Source organism: Malassezia sympodialis, genomic scaffold (genome assembly GCF_000349305.1).
Source record: "Malassezia sympodialis ATCC 42132 genomic scaffold, msy_sf_24, whole genome shotgun sequence".
In the NCBI taxonomy this organism is placed as follows: domain Eukaryota; kingdom Fungi; phylum Basidiomycota; class Malasseziomycetes; order Malasseziales; family Malasseziaceae; genus Malassezia; species Malassezia sympodialis.
The window spans coordinates 14,119-38,644 of NW_017387822.1; the positions used below are offsets into that span (position 1 = coordinate 14,119).

The window sequence follows — 24,526 nt, forward strand, 5'->3', positions numbered from 1 at the left end:
TGTCGAGGGTCAAGGGGAAAGAAGACCGAGCCTCCCCTGGACCTTCTTTAGTCATCGCCACGCTCCCACCGCCATGATCAATGTACGTGCGCGTCGCTGACGCAGCTATGGAGCCAGCGGCGCGAGGCGGACGAGGCGCGGCGCAAGGGGCCGCGCCTGTCGCCTGCACAGATCCGCGTGCAAAAGGGTACGTGACGCCGCTAACACAGACCTCTCGGAGCTGGACCTGCCGCCCACGATGGAGACGCACTTTCCGGACCCCGCGGACGTGATGCACTTTGAGCTGCGGCTGCGCCCGGACGAGGGCATGTACTGCGGCGGCACCTTCCGCTTCAGCATCGCCATCAATAGCAACTACCCGCATGACCCGCCGAAGGTCAAGTGTCTCCAGCGCCTGTACCACCCGAACCTCGATCTCGACGGCAATGTCTGCCTCAACATCCTGCGCGAGGACTGGAATCCCATCCTCAATTTGAACTCGGTCCTTGTGGGCCTGCTGTTCCTGTTCCTCGCGCCCAACGCGGACGATCCCCTCAACAAGGGTGCGTGCATGCCGCTCACACAGACGCCGCCGAGACACTCCGGCGCGACAAGGCGGCCTTTGCCGCCCATGTCCAGCGCACAATGCGCGGCGCCGAGCACAAGGGCGTCACCTACGATGCGGTCCTATAGACTACGCCTCGCTCTTCTCGACGGGCGCCTCGCCCGCGTGCGCGCGGCGGCCCCAGCCTGCCCAGCTCTCGTCGTACAAGGCGCCGTCGATGCCGAGCTGCTGCAGCGCCAGCCACAGAATGCACGCCGTCATGCCACTGCCACAGGTCAGCGACACGCCGAGCGCGCCCTTCGCCGACGCATCGTGCCGCAGCTTCTCGAGGCCCTGCTCGCCCACGACCGACTGCACGAGCTTCCACAGCTCGTGCTGCGGCTTCATGCGCGTGTACGAGCCCTGGCCATCGTGCGCGGGCTGCTGCTCCAGCACACTCGACGCGGGCAGCGATATCGAGTGGGGAATGTGGCCCGCCGCCATCTCGGGACGCGGCTCAGGCGACTGGCCGTCGAAGCGCGGCTTGGGCCGCGCGTCCAGCACCGTCTGCGCGTTCGTGCCGAGCGTCGTGTTGTGCAGCATCTCATCAAACGAGCGGATCCAGCCCGGGCGCAGCGTCGGCACCTCGTACGCGGCCGCCTCGACGGTAGGGTCCGCTGTGAGTGCCTCGCGATCGACCGCCTCGCCGGCCGCGAGCCATGCGGGCAGCCCGCCGTCCAACACAGAGACGGCCGGGTGCCCGAACGCCGCAAACGTAAACGCCGTGCGGGGCGACGAGAAGATCCCGTGCGTGTCGTACACGACGACATGCGTATCGCGCGAGATCCCATGCCCGCGCGCAGCCTCAGCGAACGTAGACGCGCTCGGCATCATGTGCGGGAGGTTGCGCACACTCTCCCCGCGGGTCGCTACCGCATCCACGTCCCAGAACAGGGCGCCAGGCACACGCGGGCCACGCAGGAACTCGGCGTGCGCATGGCGCGGCGCAGCGCCCGGCATCGGGAGGAACCACGTCGCATCGAGGATGCGCAGCGGCCGCGGGCCCTGGAGGAGCGATGCGAGCTGCTTCGGCGAGATCAGCAGGGGGGGGAGGTGGGCGGTGGCGTGCAACGACATGGAGGTCGACACGGTCCGTTCGCGCCAATCGGCCCTATTTCCACGTGCCGCTGCTGTGCCACTCTCGCACCTACCACGAGGACTTGACGGCGGACGCGGGGTCGACGCGGCGCACACGTCCTTCAGCACGACTTGTGCCTTGCGAGCATGGTGTCGCCGTCTCTCGAGATCCAATGTACGTCGGCTCGCTAACGCAGTACTGGAGCCGGCCGTATTTCTTCCCCACAAGCACACTGGTACGTGGCCGCCTCTAACGTGCAGCGGGAGACGAGGACTTTTCGACGCCCGAGCGCGATGCGCCGCGGGTGCATGTGCGTGGTATTGTGCGTCTCTCGCTACCGCGCCCCGCGCGCATCAAGGACATCACGATCACGCTCCGTGGGCAGTCGCGCACCGACTGGCCAGAGGGGCTCAAGCAGAATGGCATTGAAATGGTGGAGCAGGTCGACATCCTGCGGCTCTCGACGAGCATCTTCCGCACGAGCTCAGGACTGCCGCTCTCGCTCGGCCGCGGCGGCGTGGCGGACCACGCGATGCCCGTCGCGGACCCGACGACGGCCACGCAGCACATGTGGCCGGAGGAGGTGCGCGAGCGCGAGCGCTCGCCGCTCATGATCCCGCTGCCGTACCGCCCGCCGCCGTCTGCGCAGCACGCGCTGCGCTCGGTGCGGGGCCTGCTGGATGGGCTGCGCTCGCCGCGCACGTCGCCCGACACGGAGCACCCACCGCCCCTCTCTCTGCCGGCGGCCAGCTCGCCGCCGGTGCAGGCCGAGTGGTTCGAGCTGCGCAAGGGCGAGTACGAGTACCCGTTCAGCCTCCTGCTGCCGCACGACCTGCCGCCGACGCTGCATGCCGACTTTGGGCATGTCTCGTACGAGCTCAAGGCGACCGTGTTCCGCAGTGGGCCGCTCGCGAGCAATGTCGTCGCGGAGCGCGAGGTGACGCTCGTGCAGACGCCGCCGGTCGCCGCGCCGAGCGTGGCCGACTCGATCCTGCTCGACCGCCTGTGCGAGGACATGCTGTCGTACTCCGTCGCCATCGACGAGAGCAGCTTCCCGATCGGCACCTCGATCCCTGTGCGTCTCACGTTCGTGCCGCTCGGCAAGACGCGCATCCACCGCCTCGTATTCGCGCTCGAGGAGAAGACAGACTACTATGCGAACGAGCGCAGGACGATGCGCCACGAAATGCCGCGCAAGTGGAGCCTGCTGCGGCTGCAAGGCGCCGAGGGAGAGGGCCCCCTCCTCCCCGTCCTTGACGAGGACCCACATGCGCTGGCGCGCTCGCCGCTGCGCCCGTATGTCGAGGCCGCCGCTGCGCAGAGCCCCGCCGAGGCCGAGGAAATTCGCCTCGCGCCCCTCAGCCCGACCGGGCCGTGGCACCTCCATCTCGCGCTGCCCGTCACGATGGAGCGCCAGACCATGATCAATATCTCGTGCCAGCACCCCAAGTCGAATATCCATATCTACCACGTGCTCAAGATCACGATCCGCGTCGAGAGTCTAGGCAGCGAGCCGCGCATCCTCGATATTGTCATCGGCGTGCCGATCGTGCTCACGCACTCCAAGACATCGCTCGAGTGGGTGCGTCTTCCCCAGTACGAGGAGACAATGTCCCCGCCGCCGCCGCCGTCGCCGCCGCCGCCGCCGCCCGCCGTGGCGCCGCCGAGCCGCTGAGTGGAGGCGACGACCCGCCCCTCGGCCGATCGACCCTCCCCTGTCTCGCAGCCGCCGACCATGGCCGGTGCAGCCAGCGCGGCGCCGGACGCTGCGCGCGATCCCCCGTCCCATACGCTGATGTATGTATCGTTTTACGAGATCTACGAGCATCTCGAGCGTGCGCGCCAGACGTGCGCGCCTGCGGATCTCCAGCGCCTGCTCGAGGCGCGCCTCGCGCAGCTGCGCGACTGTGGCGCGGCGTGGGCGTCGCCGAGTGCAGCGTCGCGCGCCGCGCTCCAAAAAGACGCGGTGACGTGGCGTGGGCACACCGTCCAGCTGGACGACACGGTGCGCGGGCTGGGTCTCGCGCTCAGTGACCGCCTGCACCTCGACGAGATCGAGGCCGCGGCGCTCCTGCGCACCTACCTCGCGAGCGAGCACCGCACACTCGACGCGCGCGACAGCGAGCCGGGCTCGGAGCGCTTCGAGGCCCTCGTGGATGCCGTGTTTGTCTTTTTTCTCGAGGAGCAGCTCGCGCTCATCCGCTGCGTCAGCGCGCTTCTGCGCATCGCCGAGGACGCCCACAACGAGCTGTTCGACATGGCGTCGGCGGTCCTGGACGCGCTCGCCGACGATGCGCTCGCGCACCGCTGCCTCACATGGTTCGAGCACGCGTCGACCCACTCGCTGGCCGCGCCGTTCGCGGCGGATCCGCGGTACGCCGTGCTGAGCGCGCGACACAGCCTCGAGCGCCAGCTTGCGCTCCTAGAGGTCGCGTTCCTGCTCTACTACGGGCGCCTGCCGCCCACGATGGCCTTTGCGGACGCGCTCCTCGGCACGATCGAGCGCACGCACTTTGGCCAGCGCCAGGCGAGCGCCGGGTTCTTCGACGACAGCGCCCGCGGCCTGCTGCGCAGTGTGCGGGAGCTGCTCGTGTTTCTGGCGATCGAGTGTCTTAACCTCGAGGCCGCGCTGGAGGCGCCGCCGGCCGGCGCCCTCGCCGACGACGCAGCGCTTGCGCCACTCGCCGCGGACCCGGCGCACCTCGACGCGGCGCTCCGCCGCCTCGAGGCGCACGCCGCGTCGGACGCGGCGTATGCGCCCCTGCTCCTCGGTCTCGCGCTCGTGCTCCGCCGCCTCGACGAGTACGCGGCCGCCGGCGGCGCGGTCGACGACGCACTCGCACGCACCGTCGATGTGCTCGACCTGGGCCCGCCCATGTGGCAGCGCCTCGCGCAGGGCGCCTTTGATCCCGGCATGGAGCTGCTGCCGACGCTGCACGCGCTCGTATCGTCGCCGCTCCTCGGCACGTCCGCGCATGTGTTTGGCGCCGCGAACCTGAGCGCCCTGGCGTACCGCGCCGTGTTCAAAGGGCTCCTCCTCACCGTGTCGGAGCTCGTGCAGCCCGAGTACCTGCCGGACCTCGACGCGCTCGTCGACCTGTGGTACGGCACCTTCCGCGACGCGTCCGGCGACGTGGCCGATGGCGCCGCGGCCCTGTGCCTCCAGTTCTGGACGCAGGACCTGCCGTACCCCACGCGCACGAGCGTCCTCGACACGGCGCGCCGCCGCTTCCCGGCGTCGCTGCGCCCGCTCGTGCGACTCGCGCGCGCGCTCAGCGGCACGGCGCCCGAGGTGCCGGCGCCCGACACGGCCGCCTCGGCGGCCGATCTACTGATGCACCTGCCGACGCTCGCCCTGGTGATGCCGCCGCGCGCCGCCGCGCTGGCGCCGTGGCAGCCCGTGACGGAGCCCACGGCGCCCAGCGTCCAGTACGAGCTGCGCACGCCGCTGCCCGTGGCTGCGACGCGCCTCGTGATCCCAGCCGGCACGCGCGGCACGCTCGTCTCGCCGCCGGACGAGGCGCCAGCCGTCGTGCTCTGGCAGCTCCCAGCGCCGGTGAGTGCGTGGCATGTGCTGCACGATACGCTGGCGTATCGGGAGCGGCCGCCCGCCCGCACCGGCGCGCATCCCCTCCTCGACGACGGCGCGCGCGCGCCGCCGACGGCGCTGTCCCCCGACTGGGACGACGCGCCGCTCGTGGCCACCGAGACGGCCGAGCTGTTCGCCGATATGCTGAGCGCCGACGATGCGCTCGGCGATGCGCTGCTCGAGCACCTCGGGGCGGACATGGCGCTCGTGCCGAGTGCCCTGCGCCTCGTGCAGGAGGGCCTCGCAGCGCACCCCGTCCACGAGCGCCAGGTGTGTGCCGGCTACCACCTTCTGCAGGCGCTCCTGCCGCTGCGCCCGAACGACGTGTGGCAGCATGTGCGCAGCACGAACGTGCTCGTCGGCAGCCCCGGCCCCGCGCCGCTCGTCGACGACGCGCACGACCTGCCGCCGTCGCCGCTCGTCGCGCACGGCGCGTGGCGCGGCGCACTGGCCCTGCTGAGCCTGCTCGCAGCGCTCCTCGCGCAGATGCAGGCGGCGCAGTGTGTCGATCCCCACAACCTCGTGCACATCAAGGCGCGCGTGCTTGCGCGCGCCTGCACATGGGCCGCCGACACGGTGTGGGTCGAGCCGATGGCGCCGCCGGACGCGCAGGCGTCGCTCGTCCTCGCGTGCCTGCGCCTCTGGGACGCCGTCCTCCGCGACCCGTGCCTGGAGGAGGACAAGGCCGCCGCTCCGCTTGTCGCTGTCGTTGAGCGCGTGCTCGGCGACGCAGCGACGCCCCTCACACTCCGGCCCCTGCTCTCCGCGCTGGACGCCACGGAGCGCACCGACGCTGCGCTCGCGGCGCAGGCGCTCCGCACGGCCCGAACGCTCGTCACGCGCCCGGCCCGTGCGCATCCGATCCGCGCGTGCTTCCTAGGCACGGCGCCCGAGGCGCGCGGCTCGCTTGTGAGCGCGGTGCTCGCGCATGTGGCGGCGGCCGTGCCGCCCGCCATGGCCACGGCCGCCGCGCAGCTCGTGACGGATGTGGTGCGCACGTCCGAGGCGTCTGCGTTCCGCTGGGCCGGGCACCTCGGCTCGACAGCGCACGTCGACCGGACGGTGCGTGGCCACCTGCAGCTGCTCTCGGCAGACCACACCGACGGCGATCTCCGTGCGGCGGTGTGGCGCATGCTCGCAGCGCTCCTGGCGTCGCAGCCTGCGCTCGCGACGCTGCTGCTCACCGGCGGCCAGGAGGCGGGCGGCCACACGAAGGCGGGCGACGCGCCGACGGCGCTGCAGCTGGCCGCGGCGACCGTGCGCGACGCGGACCTGTGGACACGTGCGCCGGACGTGCTCGAGGCGGTGCTCTTCTTCCTCTACGAGGCATGGGGGCATGCGCTCGCGCACCCCCGTGTCTTTGCGGCGCTGCGCAAAGACGCGGCGCTCTTCGACGCGCTGGGCGCGCTGCTGCGCCGCCCCACGCCGTTCCCCTTGGACGACGCGCCGGCCGACGAGACGACCGCGTACGCGCACCGCGCCGTGTGCCAGGCGCGTGTGCTGCAGGTGCTCGAGCTCGATGTGCAGGCGCTCGGGCACAGTGCGTCTGACGGCGCGGGCTCGGGCGCGAGTGCGGGCGCCGCGGCGCCTGAGGGCGGCCTGCGCGTGCTGCGCGCGTGGCTGCTCGACGTGCCCGCGGCGTGCGAGGCGCTCGGCGCTGCGATGGACACCGTGTCGACGCACGCGGTGCGCGCGCAGGAGGCGGCGCTGGCGGCGCTCCTTCCGCATGTGCCGCTCGCGGCCCTGCGCCTGCCGCCGCGCCGCGACGACTACGACCAGTGCCGCACGTTTGGGCCGGCGTACATGTATGCGATGCCTGCGCTCGCGGCGCGCGTGCCGCCGGGCGTCCCGGAGGCCGAGGCGTGCGCGGCGCGCGTGGGCCTCGCGTGGTCCGCGCTCGATGCGCAGGCGCAGCGCGCGCATGCGTGGGCGAATGTGCTGCGCGCCGCGCTGCCCTACCTGCTCGCTGGCGCGGACGCTGCGCCGCTGCAGCGTGCGCTGAGCGCGCTGGCGCAGCGCCTCGCGCCGCTCGCGGCGGCGGACGAGCGATGTCACGTGCTGCGCCTGTGGGCGGCGCTGCTCGGCGCGACACACGCGCGCCTCGAGGCGCCTGCGGCGCGTGCGATGGCGGAGGCGCTCGCGCACACGCTGGATGTGCCTGCGTATGCGCTTCCTGCGGCGCTGTCCGAGTCCGCGAGCGCCGAGGCGCGCACGCCGCTGCTCGAGTGCATGCTTGCGGTCATCCTCGCGGTGCGCCGCCTCGGCGAGCCGGTGGCGGCGCTCTCGGCGGTGATGGCGCATGCGATGCATGTGCTCGCGCGCCTCGATGCGCTTGCGCCCCTGCTGGATGTGCCGTCGAGTGAGGCCGCGCGCCGCGCAGAGTACGATCTGGATGTGCTTGTGGCGGTCGTGCAGGCGGGCATGGCGTGTGTGCCCCCGAGTGTGTGGCTCCATCCGCTGCGCGAGACGTCCGTGCTGCGTGGTGTGCGCTACCTGCTCGCGCACGCGCCGCTCGCGGCGGCCGGCGAGTGGGCCGGCGCGCCGCGCACGCATGTGCGCTTCTTTGCGCCGCTGGTGCGCCTGCTCGAGGCGCTGGCGGCGCAGCCTGCGGCATGCGAGCTGCTCGCGCACGCAGGCATCGTGCGTGCGCTCGGCACGCACGCCCTGAGTGCGGCGCTCGAGGACGGGTGCATGGACGCGACGCTGCCGTCCGGCGAGCCGAGTCCGATGCACGCGGCGTGGCTGCTCGTGCTGCGCACCGTCGTGCGCATCGTGGAGAATGTGGGCGCCGAGGCACGCGCGCACCTCGTGGACGCGGACGTCGATGCGTTCGTGCACATGTGTGGCGGCCAGCTGCGCCGCGCGCTCGCGTGGGCGCCGCTCACGCACGCCCGGCGCCTGGACGTGGCGGAGCTGCACGAGGTGCGCACGACACTCCGCCTCTTCCACGGCATGTGGGCGGCCAAGGCGCCGCGCGCCTCGCAGGACACGCCGCGCGCGCACGCGCGCGCGCACGTCCCGCTCGGCGACGTGCTTGCGGAGCACGCGCCGCGTCTGCTGCCGTCGCTCGCGTACCTCGCGACGCATGCGGCGGAGCTGCGCGCGTGGCTCGGCCTCGAGGCCGAGGGGGCCGACGCGCTTGCGCGCGCCGCGCAGGTGGCCGTCGACGAGGCGCTGGGCCTGCTGCTCGCGCTGCTGTGGGCGCTCAGCAGCGCGGACCTCGTGCTCACGCACGAGCCGGCCGCGTGGCCGCAGCTCCCCGCGCTCATTGCGCCGACGCTGCATGTGGCGCCCGGGGCGCCTGCGTCGCTCGGCACGCTCCTCGAGCTGGCGAGCACACTGACGGCGCGCAGCCGCCGCGGCGAGGGGCGCATGCACGAGGCGCTCGAGCAGTGCATCGGGCTGTGTGCGACGCAAGCGCTGATCTGGGCCAAGGCGCCGGCGCCGCCCGGCGCTCAGGCCGCCTGGCAGGTGCAGGTGGACCAGGCGCATGCCGAGGTCGCCGCGGGGCTCGGGCGCGACCTGGTGGCCGCGGTCCAGGCGGCGGACGAGGCGAATCACAGCGCGTGGTGGGACGTGCTGCGGGCGCTCGAGCAGCGGTACATGGCGCGCCGCTATGCATAGCCCTTCGCTGTCATGTGCTCGTCGCCGTCATTTCTCCGGTAGTTGCCACTATAAATGCACACCTGACACCCCGTGTCCCGCCATGCCCGTGCCGATCTGTGACCGCTCGTGCTCTCCGACGTCGCCGCCCGTCTCGCGTCTAGGCCTCGACGCGCCCCACACGACCAGCAGCTTCGGAACAGAGACGCCGCTCACCTCGCCGCTCGCCTCGGCGGGGCCCGCAGCGCGCCCTGCGCTGCCGCTGCGGGGCGGCGCCCCGGCTCGGCCCTGTGGCCCTCCACCCGCGCCCGTCGACGAGCCGATCGACCCGCGCTCGACGCTTGTGTCGCCCCTGGCTCGTGGGGGTGCTGTGACCACGCTGCGCGTGTCTGAGACCAGCGAGCCGCCTGCGAATAGCACGTGTGACGCCGCTGTGCCGCTGCCGATGGCGTCATCCCCCCGCCGCCCCGCGCGCCGCATGGAGCGCCCGCCGCCGCTTGCGATCCCCACGCCGAGCGATGCGCCGCGCATTGAGCGTGCGCTCTGCTCGCTCGACTCGGTGTACGCCCTCGACTCGGCGCCGACCTGCGTCGACGATGTTGTCGACTATCTGGACGACGACGTCGAGGACGCCGAGGACGCGGCGGACCAGCGCTTCCTCGAGGTGCTGGACGGCGTGCACTCGGAGATGGGCCGGATCATGGACGAAGTGTACCGAGCTGAGGCTGCAGTCGCCGACATGTTCTCCGAGATGGACAGGGCCGTCGACTCGGCGCGCGCCTTGAACGAGCAGTACGAGATCCTGCACTTCCAGGAAGAAATGGCAGGCGCGCGCTTTCGTCTTGCTACGAATGTGCTGCGCCGCCTCCAGGTCGGCGAGAGCGATGCAGAGGGCGTACCACGCGCGCCCGACGCCAGTGTCGATGCGGATTTTGGCAGCGTCGTCCGCCGCCTGCAGGAGCAGCGAGACGACGGTCTCTCTCTCACGAGGCTCCGGCGGAGCCTGCATGTCCCCCCTGCCGACAGCCCGCTGACAGAGACAGCTCTCAAGTTCGCCTAGCACCGCCTCGCCCTGGGGACATACCAGGGGGTGACAATGTCCCTGGACGCGGCGCGCGTGCATGACGTGGTCAGGAGGGGCCCAGTGCGTATGGCTCGAGATACAGGGATTCTGCAAGATCTGCTTCCTGCCGGGCCGTGGGTCCAGATGCTCGAGCGCGACATGGTCCAGCACATCGACGATGACCCCATGGCGCTCGCGGCCATCGCGCTTGCGTGTGGTGCCGAGCCCTACCGCCCTGGCTTGCGTGCCACCTCTCCCTGACCGCCCGGAGCGAGGTGTGCCTCATCGTCTCGCTCCTCCCCATGGAGCATGGCGACCCCGGTCCCGCGATCCCGTCGACCGTCCAGCTCCTGCGCTCGATCATGCAGGCGGCTACGATGGTGCCGCACCACGCGGGCCAGAGGATGGAGACGATGGCGCCTCCGCGGCACTGCCTACGGAGTGGCATGCGCTGCGCCGCGCACGGTCCTCGCTGAAAAGCTGCTGCGTGTCCTCTTCGCTGCGCATGCCTTGCGTCACGGGCCTTGCTTCCCACAGTCAAAGCGATGCTGCGCCCATTCTGCCGCTCTGGCGTTTCATGCATGCGCAAGTGGTCGCCAGGCAATGTGGCGATGCGCCTCCTAGAGCATGGCTACGTTCCATGAGTCGAGTCGACCGGGGGCTACAGCGCGCCGCGACCGGATCAAAGGCAGTGTGCGGCCAGTGGGCCAAGTGTACCGAGCGCACTGACCTCTTCCGCCGCCGCAGACGTCCTGCATGGACGCGCCCCGTGCTCCGCGAGACTTTGCACGCCGGGCGACGATCCGCGGTGCCCGCTCCAATGCGCCTGCACAGGCACGCTCTCCATGTGCCCGACGAGAGCATCGACTATCTGCCCCATCGCCGGCACCTTGTGCGCCAGCTCTGGTAGACGGCTACGTAGCGCCTGCGTCGGCGTACATCGGCGCGATGCGCTCATACAGCGCCAGGTCGCCGGGCGAAAAACAGCAAAACACCACGAGGTCGATCCGCTCGCCCTGGGGACCTCGCAGGAACTGCGCCACTGCGTCGACAGCGGCATGTGTCGCTGCCTCTTTCGGGTAGCCGTACACGCCCGTAGAAATCGACGGAAAGGCCTGCATGAGCCGCGCTGACGTACCAAGGAACGAGCGCCCCACTGGACCGCCTGCTGCAGACTGTGGCGGTACGCCGCCTGCAAGAGGGAATGGGCCTCGGACTCACTGTGCTCTCGGTCTGCATTGAGCTAGCATGCACATACATATCGGCCTGCGTGAGTGCCCTGTGCGTACCCCACGGTGTGGATCACATACCGACACGGCAGCTTATACGCGCCCGTCGTCTTCGCCTCGCCGGTGCGGCACCCGTTGAGGGCGCGGCACTCTTCGAGGAAGCGTGGATCGTTCGCTGCGCGGTGGATCGCGCCATCCACTGCGGTCAGCTCGTGGTACGCACCGCCACCGCCACCAAGCAGCGTCGGGTTCGCTGCATTCACAATCGCATCAATCTCCACTGCCGTTAGCGTGCGCCACGTACACTGCGTAATGTCGCTTTCCATGAGCATGCACCACGTACCCACAGTGCAGCGCAATCTTGCGCGCTAGAGCGCCCGCACGCGCGAGCGTTGGAAGCCGCGCTGCCACCACCATGAGCGGGGGATGCGTCGCTGCGCAGGGGCCTCTACTGGGAAGTACGACATAACGCCCATGCAGAGCGCCACTCCTTCTTGTCCTCTGCCGCGATGAGTGCGCCGAACCAGCAGATCTATGTGCAACAGGCTGTGCCACAGCAGTCTGTCATGTCCAAGCGTATGTACAGCACTCTTATGCAGTCGGTATGGGCGCCGTGATGGGCTCGCTGGTCGGTCTGACGATCGGCTTCATCGGTGGTGGCTTCCAGATCCTGCGGTACGTATGTCGCAACTCACACGCACAGCGGCGGCCCTGGTCCCCGCGGCGTCATGGGCACACTCGCCCAGTACATGCTCTCTTCCGCGGCCACGTTCGGCTTCTTCATGTCGATCGGCTCGGTCATCCGCACCGAGTCGCTGCCGTCGTCGAACGACGCGCAGTGGCGTGCGGCGTACCGCGCCGCAGGCCACCGCGTCGCCATGGCCCCTCGCGTGCACGCGTCTTCATAGCTATTTAGGCTGTTCGCCGGAGCCGCGCCTGGATAAAGCGCCGCTCCATCACCGCACCCGTGCGGCGGTTCGTGCGTGTCTTGACGACCTCCTCCACCTCGCCCTCGAGGCCGCCGACGGCGTCAAAGAGGCGCTGCACCTCGTCGCGGGTGAAAAAGTAGGCCATGGTATCGTCACCTCGGCGGTACCAGTCGTGCGAATCGCTCAAGAGGCTGGGCTCCGACCACTGCGCGTCCTTGCGCGTATGGAATCGCAGCTGCGCCAGGTCCGCGCGCGCATAGTCGCGGAACACGACCGTGGCACCCGTCGGCAGCACCTGCACGAGCGCGCGCAGCACAGGCAGCTGGTCGTCCGGAGGGATCGCAGACATGACAAAGATCAGCGAGAGCGTCGAGACCGGCGGCCACGCGGAGCACTCCGCAAGCGCGCGAGCCATTTCACCACGATCGCGGCCCTGTACCAGATCATACACGAACGCATGGACGCGATCGCTGGTATACTGGGGATGCTTCTTCACCAGGTCAATGGCGCGCGGGGAAAAGTCACAGCAGTGCACGCGCAGCGCCGGATTCTTTTCGAGTAGAGGAAACACCGTGTTGCCAACGCCACACCCCACTTCCAGCAGCACCGGCACATCCCCATGAATCAGTTCCGGCGGGTCCGCCTTGAGCTCCTCAAACTCCCGGTCCGTCCAGTGACGGTCCTTGAAAAACCGGTCCTCATGCGCCTTGTAGAATTTGTCCCACGCTCTGGCCGCCTCGCGCTGCATCTTTGTCACCATAAATGGCGAGCTTACTCTCCGATTGCTCGCCAGCACGTCGTCAGCACAGTCACCCGCCGCAGGCGCACCGAGCGCGGGTGCAGCGCGGTCGTCGGCCATGAAAAAGCGCCCTCCACGTGGTGTCCCTGTCGCCCTCCCCCACCATGGACCCTGGGCACAGCGACGCAGTCACGCCCACCCTCCTTCCACGGGGCTCTCGCGATATGACTCTTTTGCTTGCAGACTCGATCGTGCAAGTAGCTCAACGCGCCCCTGCGCTGCCATCCGCCGTCCAAGAGGCCCTCCGCGCCGACACGTACGCCGCAGCGTCGACGGGTGGAGTAGATGCTGACAGCGACATGGCCTTCTGCGCCACCGCCCAACATGTGCTGGCCTGGCGCTGCTCCTCGGCGGCACCTACCGCGTTCCAGTTTCCTGCGCCGGTCTGCGCCGCTCCTGCAGAGCCGCCGTTCTGCACGTTTCTGCCACGTCCCCTGAGCGCCAGCGCCGAGCCTGCCGTGCTGCTGTGCTCAGCCTCGGGCCGTCTATCGTTCTGGAGCGCTCTGAGCGATGCGCTCACCTCAGACTCGGACCCCTCTGCGGCCCTGCCATCACTCCCACTGCGCAGCGCGGAGCGTGTGACAGCGGTATCCCGCGTCAACAATAGCCAAGTCCTGACCGGTACATCACTGGGTCGCCTATTCCGGATCTGCGTACGCATGCACCACGACCAGCAGAATCTCGTGGTGGACGAGCTTGCGGTGCAGCGTGGCCTCCTTGGTCGCTGGCTCGGCGGCTCCTCGATGCGTGAGGGCGAGCTGGCCGTGCAGGCCCTGGTGGTCAGTGCACCCGTCGACACGGGCCATGTGCTTGCTGTGGCTGTCAGCGTGGGCGCTGCACACGTGTGGCGCCTGCCAGTGGGCACCTTTGCCGAGACGCAGGCGCCGGCGTTCGTGATGGCCGACATGGACCTCGGCAAGACGATTGCCGCCCGGTCACTCTATCTCAGCGGCACGCGGTACAGCGCAGCGATGGCTCAGCAGATCCAGATTATTGATGGTGCCTATGACAGCGTATCAAATATGCTGGCGCTCCTCGTGAAGGACGAGTCACAGTCCACGGCACACTACGGCATTGCCGTTCTGCCGTTGCAGCCGACCGCGACGTCCCTGAACGTGCAACAGTGGGTGACGCTGCAGTACGAGCAGGCTCATGACCCTCGCGCACACTCGATGCCGACCTTGCGCTTGTCTCAGTCGCACCCCACCATTGCCTTTGTGTCATTCACACACGCTGTGGTGGCCGTGCTGCTCAGCGAGCACACGCACCAGGAGGAGTCACTGCGCCTGCGCGACGGCTCGAACCGGATCGTGGGAGGGTGCGTGCCGACCGACCCCGAATGTGTGCACTGGATTGGCCTGACGTCGGAGAGCGGCATGCTTCATGTGTACGTCGATGCGCAGCGCGCTATGCAGCACATGCAGGACCTGCAGTCCCATTCGCCCCGTGCGCAGGACGCGCGGGCGAGTCGTCTGGAGGAGTGCCTGGAGCGTGCGATGTGCTTCGACGAGCCACAGAACCCGCTGCAGCTGGATGCGCTGCCGGAGCACATGGACGAGGGCCTCGTCGAGCTTGCCATACGACGCGTGAGCTCGCGGCTCCTTGACAGCTCGCTGCGTCGGCTGCGTCCCACCGTCGATCTTCGCACGCAACTAGCGCAGCGCTCTGCATTCGCACAACGCCTGATCGAGGTGCTTGGCAGCAGCGGCTACCTCGTGCACCTCTCGGTGACGCTGCGTACAATGCTGCGTGCCAATGCCGAGCTCTTGGCTGGCGCAGGCGACCTGTGGCGCTACTACGATACAGGCGCGCGCATGTCGTTGCTGAGCGAGGCCATTGAACTCGTGTTAGGCACACGCAACGAGCGCCTGTTCTTCGAGACGAGCCTGGCACAGGTGCCGACGCTCTTTTATGCGCTCCGCCGCCTGCTCAGTCCTGAAAACAGTGTGGAGTGCACTCGTCTTACGCTGGCCCTGCTCCTAGGCTCGGTGCGCTACCGTGAGGAGAACACGAAACTGTACTTGTTGCCGCTCATCCCGCAGGTCGAGTTTGAGCCATGGTACGCAAGCAGCGTGTGCATTGAGCTGCTCGAGAGCCTCTTCGACCTAGCGCTGCAGCGCCACGAAGCCGACATTGTCGATGCGGAGCGTCGTCCCCACATGTGTGCGCTCGCCGAGCTGATTCTCGGCGCATACGATGCGCGCATGGCCTCCATGCTTACGGACAAGACACGCTCGGACGTGGCGGATTCATTTGTGCGTGCCCGTTCGCGTCTGCTGCACTCGCTGCAGTCCGTCGGATGCAGCGACAAGGCGTATGAGCTTGCTGAGCGCCACGGCGACTATCGCACGCTCGTGCAGCTCTGCATGAACGAGCGCCGCGCGGACAGTGAGAACAGCCCCGTCGATGTGCGTATCGAACACTACCTCGACACGCTCGGCCTCGAGTTTGCAGACGAGCTGTATCTGTACTACATCCAACAGCGCGAGTTTCGCCGCCTCCTCGAGCCGCGCACTGAGCATGCGGACCTTGTCACGGCCTTCTTTGAGCGCCATGAGCGCTATGCCAAGATCTCGTGGCTCCATGGCATCAATGTGGATCAGTTCGCCGCTGCCAGCTCGACGCTGCGGCAGAGCGCCGATGAGGAAGAGAATGTGGTTGACAAGCAGTCCATGCTTAGCCTCAGCAAGCTCATGTACCTTGGCTCGCTCATGTCGCCGTCCATTGAGGAGGAGCACGTGCAGCAAAAGCTGGAAGACTGGGACGATGCGCTCGACTTGGTCATGGTGCAGCGACGTCTTTTCAAGCGCTGGTGCGATGCGCTTATGATGGCAACATCCACTCCGGAGGTTCTTGCTGAAAATGTCGCCTCGGCCCTGGCTACGCGTCTGGACCAGCAGCCTGCGTTGCGCGCCTTGTTTGTGGAACTTGCCATCTCGGTCGCTGATGCGCGGGTGGTCACAGCGCTGGATATGGCTGAGCTGCTCTCCCTCCATGATCGCTCATTTGCGGCGCGCCCTGAGGCCGCACTCAATGACTCGACGGTAGCCATTCAGCTGCTGGCTCGAATGGCGGAGCCATCGGATGAGCGCGACGCCACCCTGGCGTGTATCTGGCGCCGCGTGTACCTATTAGACGACTGGTACGAGCTCGGTGACGTCACAACGCTCTCGGACGACGACGTGCTGGAGCGCATCTATGGAACGGTGGCCTTCCAGACCGCCTGCGCTGTGCTGCTGGACCTCACCACGCTCAATATGTTTGTGGAGCCTGAGGTGCTGTGCCAGATCCCTCCGCCGACCACGGACATTTTGCGAACACGCTTCCCTGGTCTGGCGGAAGAGCAGCTTAGCAGTCTGGAAGCAGCCATGGCTGAGGAGCACGAGGCACTTCAAGTGCTCTGCAATGAGACCAAGCTGGTCGTCTTTATGGAGCGCGCTGTGGCAAAGATTGACGACGAGAAGAAGTCGTCGTCGGATGTGCTGGCGCACCTGGAGCATGCAGAGACCTCTCGGGCTCAGGCGGCACACATTCCTACAATGCCGGGCGCGGCGCCCGTCGTGCCCGCGGTGTCTCGCATGGACGAAGGTTTGTAGAGAAAGTAGATAGCACACTACATGCGGCGGCGCATCTCCTTCATCTGCGCCTTGCGCTGGCTGCGGCGCTTGGCTAGCTCCTTGCGCTTGGCTTGCTCGGCCGGCGACAGCTTGTCGAACTTTTCCTTCTGCAGGCGGAGACGCTCCTCCTCCGCAGCCTCAGCGGCCTCCGCCTTGGTGTCCCGCATAAGAATCTCCGAAAGAGCCTCAGCAGCTTCCGCGCGTGTCTTTTTGAGGGCCACATGCGTCTCAGGTCGCAGGGCCATGAGTTTCGACTTGCCAGTCGCTGTGAGGTGCAGCGCATCGATCAGGTCCATGCACAGGGTCAACAGCTGCACGCTCCCTTCCAACTGAACGGCTGTGCGCGGCAGGCGCATCGTCAGCTCGAGCCGCTCGACACGCTGCGTCTCCGGCACCGCCTCGTACTCGGGCTGCAGGCGCGGCTGGTCCGTGAACAAAAGACTCACTAACAGACGGCCTGCGTTACTGTTCAGCGTGTCGATGAGACCCAGCTTGGCGCGCTGCGCATCGCCGCGCGGTCCGACCTCGCCGAGCCACTTGTCGGTAATGTCGCCCGACTCGGTGGCAATCGCAAACCGCTCGTCCAGGCCCCGCGCACGACTCGCGTTTTCCGCATCGAGTACCTTGGCAAATAGCATATCATAGCGACCATGGCGTGCAGGAACCAGCTCCGTCTTGCCAATGATGGCAAAAGTACCACCATTCACACGTGGCGACGACGGCAGCGCCATCTGCACAGTGACCGTTTCAGGCCCAAACCACGGCACGGCCGGTAGCGCCAGTACATCGTACAAAAGAGACACACAAATATACAGGATATCGTGCCAAGGGCGCAGCCACACGTTGGCATGCAGTGTGTCAATGCCGCGGCGGCCCGTTGCAAAGAGGCAGGCCTCGTTGGGGCCGTTCCACAGCAGCACCGGCTGTGCGCTCGCTGCATCCGCACCGACCTGCACAAACTCTTTCTGAAGCGCTGCACCAAAGCGCTGGTGCCATGCGCGCACACGCCAGCGATTCACGGCGCGTCCCGCGAACGCGATCAGGAGGTACAACACGCTGAGTGCCACAAGCGCACCCTGCACGTAGAACTGCGCAGGGCGGAACGCCAGCTTCACGTTCATAATCGTGCCCTCCCAGACCACAGGAGCCTCTTCCTTGGGTACATTCGTCAGCCTCTGGGCGATGGGTTGCAGCGCCGTCCACAATCGCTCCATCGTTGTCGCACCCCGCTCGCGCTTCGGGCAAGGCCTGGCTGGCCAAACTCCACCATGCACTCGGCCGAGTGACATCGCACGTTGACTCGGGGGAGGACGCCGCATGCTGTAGCCTCGACGACGCCCGTCCCAGAGCACGATATCTCGTAGTACGCACATTTGCGCTCGTCCCATAGCAAGCAGCCTATTTGAGCATTTGCGTAGGGTCCATATGGGTACACATTCCTTCGACGGCCGAGTCGCGCAAGTTCCAGCGCGCCACCTCCGCTGCTTCTCTCGTGACAACCACTGTGTCGACACCACCCCCCGAACTTGGCACTCCCTGCTTCTTGACCCACATCCTTGTGGAACTAAGGAGGAATAGAGTGTACTGGTAGGTGAGCCTGTGTGGTACAAGCTAGGTACGACCGCACGACATCTCACGCAGAACCGTACATTGGGCCCTGCCAACATGGACGTACAAGATACTGTGATGAAGCCCAGTGATCCCCTTTCTGCAAATGTCGACGAGACGCCACGACCGCTTCCGCGCATTAGTGTGATGGACTACGAAGCCTTCACGAACCGCCATCTGGCGGACCTCGGTCAGGAGGAAGAGGACTTTCAAGTTTGCCACTGGCCGATCGAGTCCTGGCATTCGCTCGATAAGCGCATAACCGGGCCTGAGTTTGAGTGTGGTGGTCATCGCTGGCGCATTCTCCTATTCCCGTTTGGTAACTCTAATGGACAGCCCTACGACATGGTCTCTGTGTACCTCGACTATGCTGATAACGAGGACACGCCCCCTGGCTGGCACGCCTGTGCGCAGTTTGCGCTCGTCATCTCGAACCCCAACGATCCAACGCTGTTCTCTTCGAGTCAAGCTCACCACCGCTTTACCGCTGAGGAAATGGACTGGGGCTTCACGCGCTTCAACGAGTTTCGCAAGCTGACCACAGCCGTGGAACCCAACACGCGCCCGATTATCGAGGACGACAAGGCCGTTGTGTCGGCTTATGTGCGTGTGCTCAAGGACCCGACGGGTGTGCTATGGCACAACTTTATTAACTACGACTCGAAAAAGGAGACGGGCTATGTGGGCATTAAGAACCAGGGCGCCACCTGCTACATGAACTCGCTGCTCCAATCGCTGTACTTCACCAACTACTTCCGTCGTGCCGTGTACCAGATCCCCACCGAGCAGGATGTGCCTACGGAGAGCGTGGCATACGCGCTGCAGCGTGCGTTTTATCTGCTGCAGACTTCGAACCAGTCTGTGGGCACGACGGAACTGACCAAGTCGTTCGGTTGGAAGTCGTTTGATACATTCTTGCAGCATGATGTGCAAGAGTTCAATCGTGTCCTGCAGGAGAAGCTAGAGGAGAAGATGAAGGGCACAGCTGCCGATGGCGCCATTTCCCGTCTTTTTGTCGGTAAGATGAAGAGCTTTTTGCGCTGCGTGAATGTGGACTACGAGTCTTCGCGCTCCGAAGACTTTTACGACATCCAGCTCAACGTCAAGGGTATGGCGAACTTGGAGGACTCGTTCGCCAACTACATCCAAACCGAAATGCTCGAAGGCGACAACAAATACCATGCTGAAGGCTATGGCCTGCAGGATGCTGAGAAGGGTGTCATCTTCGAGCATTTCCCGCCCGTCCTGCATCTCCAACTGAAGCGCTTCGAGTATGATATGATGCGCGATACTATGGTGAAGATCAACGACCGCCACGAGTTCCCACTATCGATTGACCTTGCGCCGTATGTCATTGACGAAAAGAAAGGGGAGCCGTGGGTATATCGTCTGCATGGTGTGTTGGTGCACTCGGGCGACTTGCACGGTGGTCACTATTTTGCCCTCATCAAGCCCGAGGCCAACAGTGGCTGGTTCCGTTTCGACGACGATCGGGTGACGCGTGCGACACTTAAGGAAGTGCTCGAAGACAACTTCGGCGGCGAGGTTCTACCGCCGCTTCACATGAACAAGAACCAGCTTTCCAACACGGCACCTGTGCGCGCGATGAAGCGGTTCACGAATGCGTACATGCTTGTGTACATACGCGAGTCGAAGATCGACGAGATTCTGCGCCCCATTACGATTGAAGAGATCCCTGCCTACGTGCGCGAACGTCTGGAGGATGAACGCCTGCAACTGGAGGCCCGTCGCCGTGAGCGTGAAGAACAGCACCTCTACCTCACGGTCAAGATTGTTACGGAGGAGATCTTCCAGCGTCACCAGGGCTTTGACATTGCCACGCTGGACGATCGCTCGCTGCGCCCCACGGATGTGCCTACGTTCCGTGTTATGAAAAATGAACCGGCTATCAGTTTCAAGGCCCGTCTCGCCCAGCACTTTAACCTACCGCCGCACCTCGTGCGATTGTGGGTGCTGGTAAACCGCCAGAACAAGACTATTCGGCCTGACGCGGTGATGCCAGAAAATGATCCCGCCCTGACTTTGGATGTTGTGCGTGAGCGCATGGCCTCGCGCCAGCACGACCTGCGGCTGTTTATGGAACTGATCCATCCAACGAGCCTGGCGATGCGCCACTATGACCCCGACACGCCTGGCAATGCAATCATGGTGTTCCTCAAGTACTTTGACACGTCGCGGCAGTCACTGCTGGGCGTCTCGCGCATGTATGTCCAGCGCCAGATGAAGGTGGGTGATCTAGTGCCGACAATCAATGAGCTGATGCGCTGGCCGCCGAGTACCCATGTCAAGCTGTACGAGGAGATCAAGCCTGGTATGATTGAGGTACTCAAGATGAAGTCAACGTTCCAGCAGAGTGAGATCCAGGACGGCGACATTATCTGCTTCCAGATTGAGCTGTCGGAGAAGGACGCCGCGGACTACGAAGTGCAGCAGCTCTGCTCGAACCCGGTACAGTTCTACGATATGTTGCAGAACCAGGTCCACGTGCTCCTTAAGCCTCGCCAGCCTAGTGAGACTTGCTCGCAAGAATTTGAGATGACGCTGAATCGCAAGATGACCTATGACATGCTTGCGACGAAGGTGGGTGAGCGATTGCAGCACGACCCGCTAAAGCTGCGCTTCACTGCGGCCAATGGCCCGAACGGCACTCCTAAGACCATCTTTCGGCGCTCTGCGAACCAAACCGTAAGTGAAATTATCCACTCTAGCTATCTCCAGGGCCACGCAAGCCTCCTCTACTACGAGTTCCTAGACATTAGCATCGTGGAGCTGGAGTCAAAGCGTTCGCTTCGGGTCTTTTGGATGGGTGCGTTCAACCGAGAGGAAATCCAGCCGCATTTGTTCCTCATGCCCAAGGCGTCGTATGTGCACGACTTGGTTGAGCAGCTCACACAACTGGTCCCGATGCGCCCGACGGGCACCCAAAAGATGCGCATCTTTGAGACGACGGCGATGGGGAAGCAGCAGCGCGAGCTCTCGATGCACGAGTGCATTAACAATTTGCCGGACGGCATGGAGCTGTTTGCCGAGGAGATTTGGCCTGAGGAGCTCAACTTGTCCGAGGACGAAAAGGTTGTCCAGGTCTGTCATTTCACAAAGGATGTGACGCGCATTCACAGTGTGCCATTCCGCTTTGTGATCAAGCGCGCCGAGCGCTTCGCTGACACCAAGCGTCGCCTGCAAGCTCGACTGGACATCCCAGACCGTGAATTTGAAAAGATCCGCTTTGCGCTTATCCAGGTCACGCAGTACAAGCTGCCGACGTACCTGGAGGACGACGACGTGATCTTTGATCACAAGTTCTCGCCGGATGACGTGCTCGGTATGGACCACATCGACAAGACCGGCAAGTACCACAGATACACGCCCAACGGTGTTCAGGACCGCGGCATCCGAATTCGTAGCTAGGACCATATTCAATGGAGTGGTTCAATTTTCTTGACCTACGGAAGGTCGAGCTGGAGACCAGCGACCACAGATGCGCGGAGGGCAGCGCTAATGTCGGGGCGCTCGCCCATGTAGGCCAGTAGTAGACCCGTTGGCACCGTGAATGTACAAGAGGACGAGGGCGCACTCTGTACGTGGCCCAGTGTGCACCCATTGTGCTGGAGTGTTAAAACGTAAGAGCCGCTCTGTGCCTTCTCAACCACCAAATCAAGCGTCTGTCCCCTAGAGACCTTGGACCGTGGAAATAGTTTCTTGAGATCTTGCACATTTTGGGACACGCTGTCTTCGCTTGCTTCGTCGAGTGTATAGGTAGTACCTGGCAGACGTGCATCCTTTGCGCGGGTTTGCACGGTACGCAGCAAGCCATCACGAAGGTGACTAAAGTCCGTGGAGCGCACGGGCATCACACGCACCGCGCAAGCCGTTCCTTCCTCGATCCAGCTGCGCACCTGTGCCTCCAAATCCTGGCCGCCAGTGGCCCAGGCAGGCTTCGCAGCAGCTATTGCCTTCTCTTCGACATACAGCGCTGCCACGTACACGTACACGCCCAAAAAGGTTACAGTTCGTACGCCCATGCCGACGAGACGGAGTTGCACACCATCAGGGGACACCATTGTGCTGTCCGTCTTGATATACACGGGCAGATCCATGGACGACTTGGACTCCGTTACCAAACGGCCGTGAGATGCCTCCAGTGCCGCAGTGCGAGGATACAGTGCCACAGTACTGGCTGCTACTCCTGCCAGGGCCAAAGGTAAGATCTTATAGCCTGTCTTGAACTCTTTTCGGTAGGCTGATACAAGGCTTCTGCTACCCAGCGCTCCAAGGCGCACACCCCTTAATACACGCGTCCACATGAGCGCATAAGCTGGGCGAGTCGTTGCCCTGGATTGGTAACTGTCTTATCACGTGGCGAAACGCACGGCCCGTGCGTGGTCCACCAGACCTACCGCTTCTACATCGGACATGCCTTTCACACCTGATTCCGAGCTGGAGCTCGCCTTTCCTGCTGAGCTAATTCCCGCTGAGCTGAACGAGAAGCTCGATCAGAATAACCTACATGTACGTGCCTTGTTCTCTCACTCAGGTCCGTCCCCTGGCATCGAGTGACTATGCGCGTGGTCACCTCCGAGTCCTTGGTTCGCTGACGAGCGTAGCCGATCCTGGTGAGGCGGCATGGAAGGAGCGCTTCCGTATTTTGAGTCATTCGAAGCAATCAGCAAGCCAGTATTTTATTACGGTGATTGTCTCGAAAGACACTGACCAACTTGTGGCCACTGGCACCGTGTTCCTTGAGCCCAAGTTCCTGCGGTCCCTGGCTACCGCTGCCCACATTGAAGACATTGCTGTGGACAGTTCCATGCAAGGCAAAGGGCTCGGAAAAATCCTCATCCAAGCTCTTACGGCTCTAAGCGAGAGCGCGGGAGCCTACAAAACACTGCTGGACTGCAGTGACGACAACGTGCCCTTCTATGTCAAGTGCGGCTACGAGACCAAAGGAGTCTACATGGCCAAGTACCACTAAACATTATTTTTCAAGGAAGGCCTGCAGCTCTTGCATGAACTCTTTGGGTTTCTCGGACTGGCACCAATGCCCTGTTGGCAACGTCACCAATTTCATGGAAGGGAAGAATGCACGACACAGAGGCAGATTGTGTCGGTTAATATACCTGGTATTAGTTCTTCGTAGTGCAAACGTACTTGCTGTGCTCGCCTTTAACAAAAAGGGTGGGACCATTCCAAACACGCTCGGGTGCCGACGAGTCATCTTTCGGTGGCGAATACGGAAAGAGGCCGATACTTTCCAGACAGTGCAAAAGAGTCTTGACAGGGATCCGAAAGCGCATGGTGCCCGATTCTTCATCACGTTCAAGATTGGTCAAGAGGAACTGGCGCACCGGTAGATTCTTTACGGTAAGCAGAGCAAGACTTACAGACTCAACCTTTTGCAGCTCTTTATCGGCTTCACTCCGAGATTGTACTTTCATATCTTCAATTTTGACCATACAGCGAGTATATTCCTAGAGTCAGACACTTTCGCGTACCATAAACTCGGACGAGATGGCGCCCTCCGCAGGTGACATGTCGACACTAACAAGGTGCGACAGGGTACTCTCCGGCAAAGAAGGATCTAGAGCCAAGGCCATCACCACCTTGCCTCCCATGGAGTGCCCAACGAGGGTTACGTTCGACAATTGCTGCTCCTGCAAGAACGACTTGACATCGTCGGCCATTTGCGCATATGTCATGTCGTCGGAATGGGGGGACGAACCGTGGTTGCGCATATCGAGCGTGTAGATAGGTACACCAAAACCTTTAGCCATGGATTTGGCAAGTGACCGCCAATTCTGCTTGGAGCCAAATAGACCATGGCATACAACCAAAGCCTGGGTCCGCTTAGCCACAAGTCGATCCGTGGATTCAGGCAGAAACTGCTCATAAGCTAAACGCATGGGCTCCCGGCTTGTATGGGTAGTATGAAATAGCCGCCGGCTGAAGCTCCATCGCGCTCGAACTGCCCATACATTCACAACCCCAAGTACCATCGGGTGCGTGGTGTTGTGGAGATAAAACACAGCGACAAATTACTATAACAGATAAAAGCGACCGACTCTATTATTGATAATGTAGTTTCCAGATTCTCACCACGAAGGGTCGACACCAGTGCACTCACGGCAGTAGGTGTGGTGCTCGGCGTTCTTGTCAGTGCAGCCCTGTACACCGAAGCGGTTGAAGCAGTCGATGTACGACTTGATGCATTTAAAGCAAACATTGTTCGCCTTCATAGGGACCATCTTGTTGGTTTGGTCAAGAGCAGAGACGGCAGCGAAAAGAGCAAAAAGAGCGACAAACACAAGGTAGAGCTTCATGATTGTGTTGATGGTCAGGGGTAATGTCCGCGTTGAACAGTCCAAACTACCGGGAGACGGGGTGTTTGGCACGCATATGAGATGTCGGCC

General features: G+C 64.4%; 12 protein-coding genes across 12 annotated transcripts; 7 read left to right on the top strand and 5 right to left on the bottom strand.

Moving 5' to 3' along the window:
- Positions 1-238: 238 nt before the first annotated feature.
- On the top strand, positions 239-672 carry MSY001_3332 (uncharacterized protein; the record flags this gene model as incomplete). Its single annotated transcript, XM_018885230.1, has 2 exons — positions 239-542; positions 566-672. The coding sequence occupies 2 exons, from the start codon at positions 239-241 to the stop codon at positions 670-672; spliced, it is 411 nt and encodes a 136-aa protein (XP_018741811.1).
- A 1-nt stretch (position 673) lies between these two features.
- MSY001_3333 (uncharacterized protein) lies at positions 674-1,660 on the bottom strand (the record flags this gene model as incomplete). The annotated part of the gene is made up of 1 exon (XM_018885232.1): positions 674-1,660. One exon carries the CDS (start codon positions 1,658-1,660, stop codon positions 674-676), a length of 987 nt encoding a protein of 328 aa, XP_018741812.1.
- Positions 1,661-1,807: 147 nt separating this feature from the next.
- MSY001_3334 (uncharacterized protein) lies at positions 1,808-3,336 on the top strand (the record flags this gene model as incomplete). Its single annotated transcript, XM_018885233.1, has 2 exons — positions 1,808-1,835; positions 1,922-3,336. The coding sequence occupies 2 exons, from the start codon at positions 1,808-1,810 to the stop codon at positions 3,334-3,336; spliced, it is 1,443 nt and encodes a 480-aa protein (XP_018741813.1).
- A 60-nt stretch (positions 3,337-3,396) lies between these two features.
- Positions 3,397-8,874, top strand: MSY001_3335 (uncharacterized protein; the record flags this gene model as incomplete). The annotated part of the gene is made up of 2 exons (XM_018885234.1): positions 3,397-4,034; positions 4,062-8,874. The coding sequence occupies 2 exons, from the start codon at positions 3,397-3,399 to the stop codon at positions 8,872-8,874; spliced, it is 5,451 nt and encodes a 1,816-aa protein (XP_018741814.1).
- A 1,956-nt stretch (positions 8,875-10,830) lies between these two features.
- Positions 10,831-11,562, bottom strand: MSY001_3336 (uncharacterized protein; the record flags this gene model as incomplete). Its single annotated transcript, XM_018885235.1, has 3 exons — positions 10,831-11,031; positions 11,055-11,136; positions 11,489-11,562. The coding sequence occupies 3 exons, from the start codon at positions 11,560-11,562 to the stop codon at positions 10,831-10,833; spliced, it is 357 nt and encodes a 118-aa protein (XP_018741815.1).
- A 187-nt stretch (positions 11,563-11,749) lies between these two features.
- MSY001_3337 (uncharacterized protein) lies at positions 11,750-12,053 on the top strand (the record flags this gene model as incomplete). Its single annotated transcript, XM_018885236.1, has 2 exons — positions 11,750-11,820; positions 11,849-12,053. The coding sequence occupies 2 exons, from the start codon at positions 11,750-11,752 to the stop codon at positions 12,051-12,053; spliced, it is 276 nt and encodes a 91-aa protein (XP_018741816.1).
- A 4-nt stretch (positions 12,054-12,057) lies between these two features.
- MSY001_3338 (uncharacterized protein) lies at positions 12,058-12,933 on the bottom strand (the record flags this gene model as incomplete). Its single annotated transcript, XM_018885237.1, has 1 exon — positions 12,058-12,933. The coding sequence occupies one exon, from the start codon at positions 12,931-12,933 to the stop codon at positions 12,058-12,060; it is 876 nt and encodes a 291-aa protein (XP_018741817.1).
- A 104-nt stretch (positions 12,934-13,037) lies between these two features.
- On the top strand, positions 13,038-16,469 carry MSY001_3339 (uncharacterized protein; the record flags this gene model as incomplete). Its single annotated transcript, XM_018885238.1, has 2 exons — positions 13,038-13,526; positions 13,551-16,469. The coding sequence occupies 2 exons, from the start codon at positions 13,038-13,040 to the stop codon at positions 16,467-16,469; spliced, it is 3,408 nt and encodes a 1,135-aa protein (XP_018741818.1).
- Positions 16,470-16,542: 73 nt separating this feature from the next.
- On the bottom strand, positions 16,543-17,704 carry MSY001_3340 (uncharacterized protein; the record flags this gene model as incomplete). Its single annotated transcript, XM_018885239.1, has 2 exons — positions 16,543-16,555; positions 16,590-17,704. The coding sequence occupies 2 exons, from the start codon at positions 17,702-17,704 to the stop codon at positions 16,543-16,545; spliced, it is 1,128 nt and encodes a 375-aa protein (XP_018741819.1).
- A 451-nt stretch (positions 17,705-18,155) lies between these two features.
- MSY001_3341 (uncharacterized protein) lies at positions 18,156-21,527 on the top strand (the record flags this gene model as incomplete). Its single annotated transcript, XM_018885240.1, has 1 exon — positions 18,156-21,527. One exon carries the CDS (start codon positions 18,156-18,158, stop codon positions 21,525-21,527), a length of 3,372 nt encoding a protein of 1,123 aa, XP_018741820.1.
- A 35-nt stretch (positions 21,528-21,562) lies between these two features.
- On the bottom strand, positions 21,563-24,436 carry MSY001_3343 (uncharacterized protein; the record flags this gene model as incomplete). Its single annotated transcript, XM_018885241.1, has 7 exons — positions 21,563-22,403; positions 22,476-22,580; positions 22,650-22,729; positions 22,831-22,912; positions 23,268-23,455; positions 23,612-24,009; positions 24,241-24,436. 7 exons carry the CDS (start codon positions 24,434-24,436, stop codon positions 21,563-21,565), a joined length of 1,890 nt encoding a protein of 629 aa, XP_018741822.1.
- GNA1 (Glucosamine-phosphate N-acetyltransferase-like protein) lies at positions 22,533-23,091 on the top strand (the record flags this gene model as incomplete). The annotated part of the gene is made up of 2 exons (XM_018885243.1): positions 22,533-22,628; positions 22,654-23,091. The coding sequence occupies 2 exons, from the start codon at positions 22,533-22,535 to the stop codon at positions 23,089-23,091; spliced, it is 534 nt and encodes a 177-aa protein (XP_018741821.1).
- Positions 24,437-24,526: the final 90 nt, after the last annotated feature.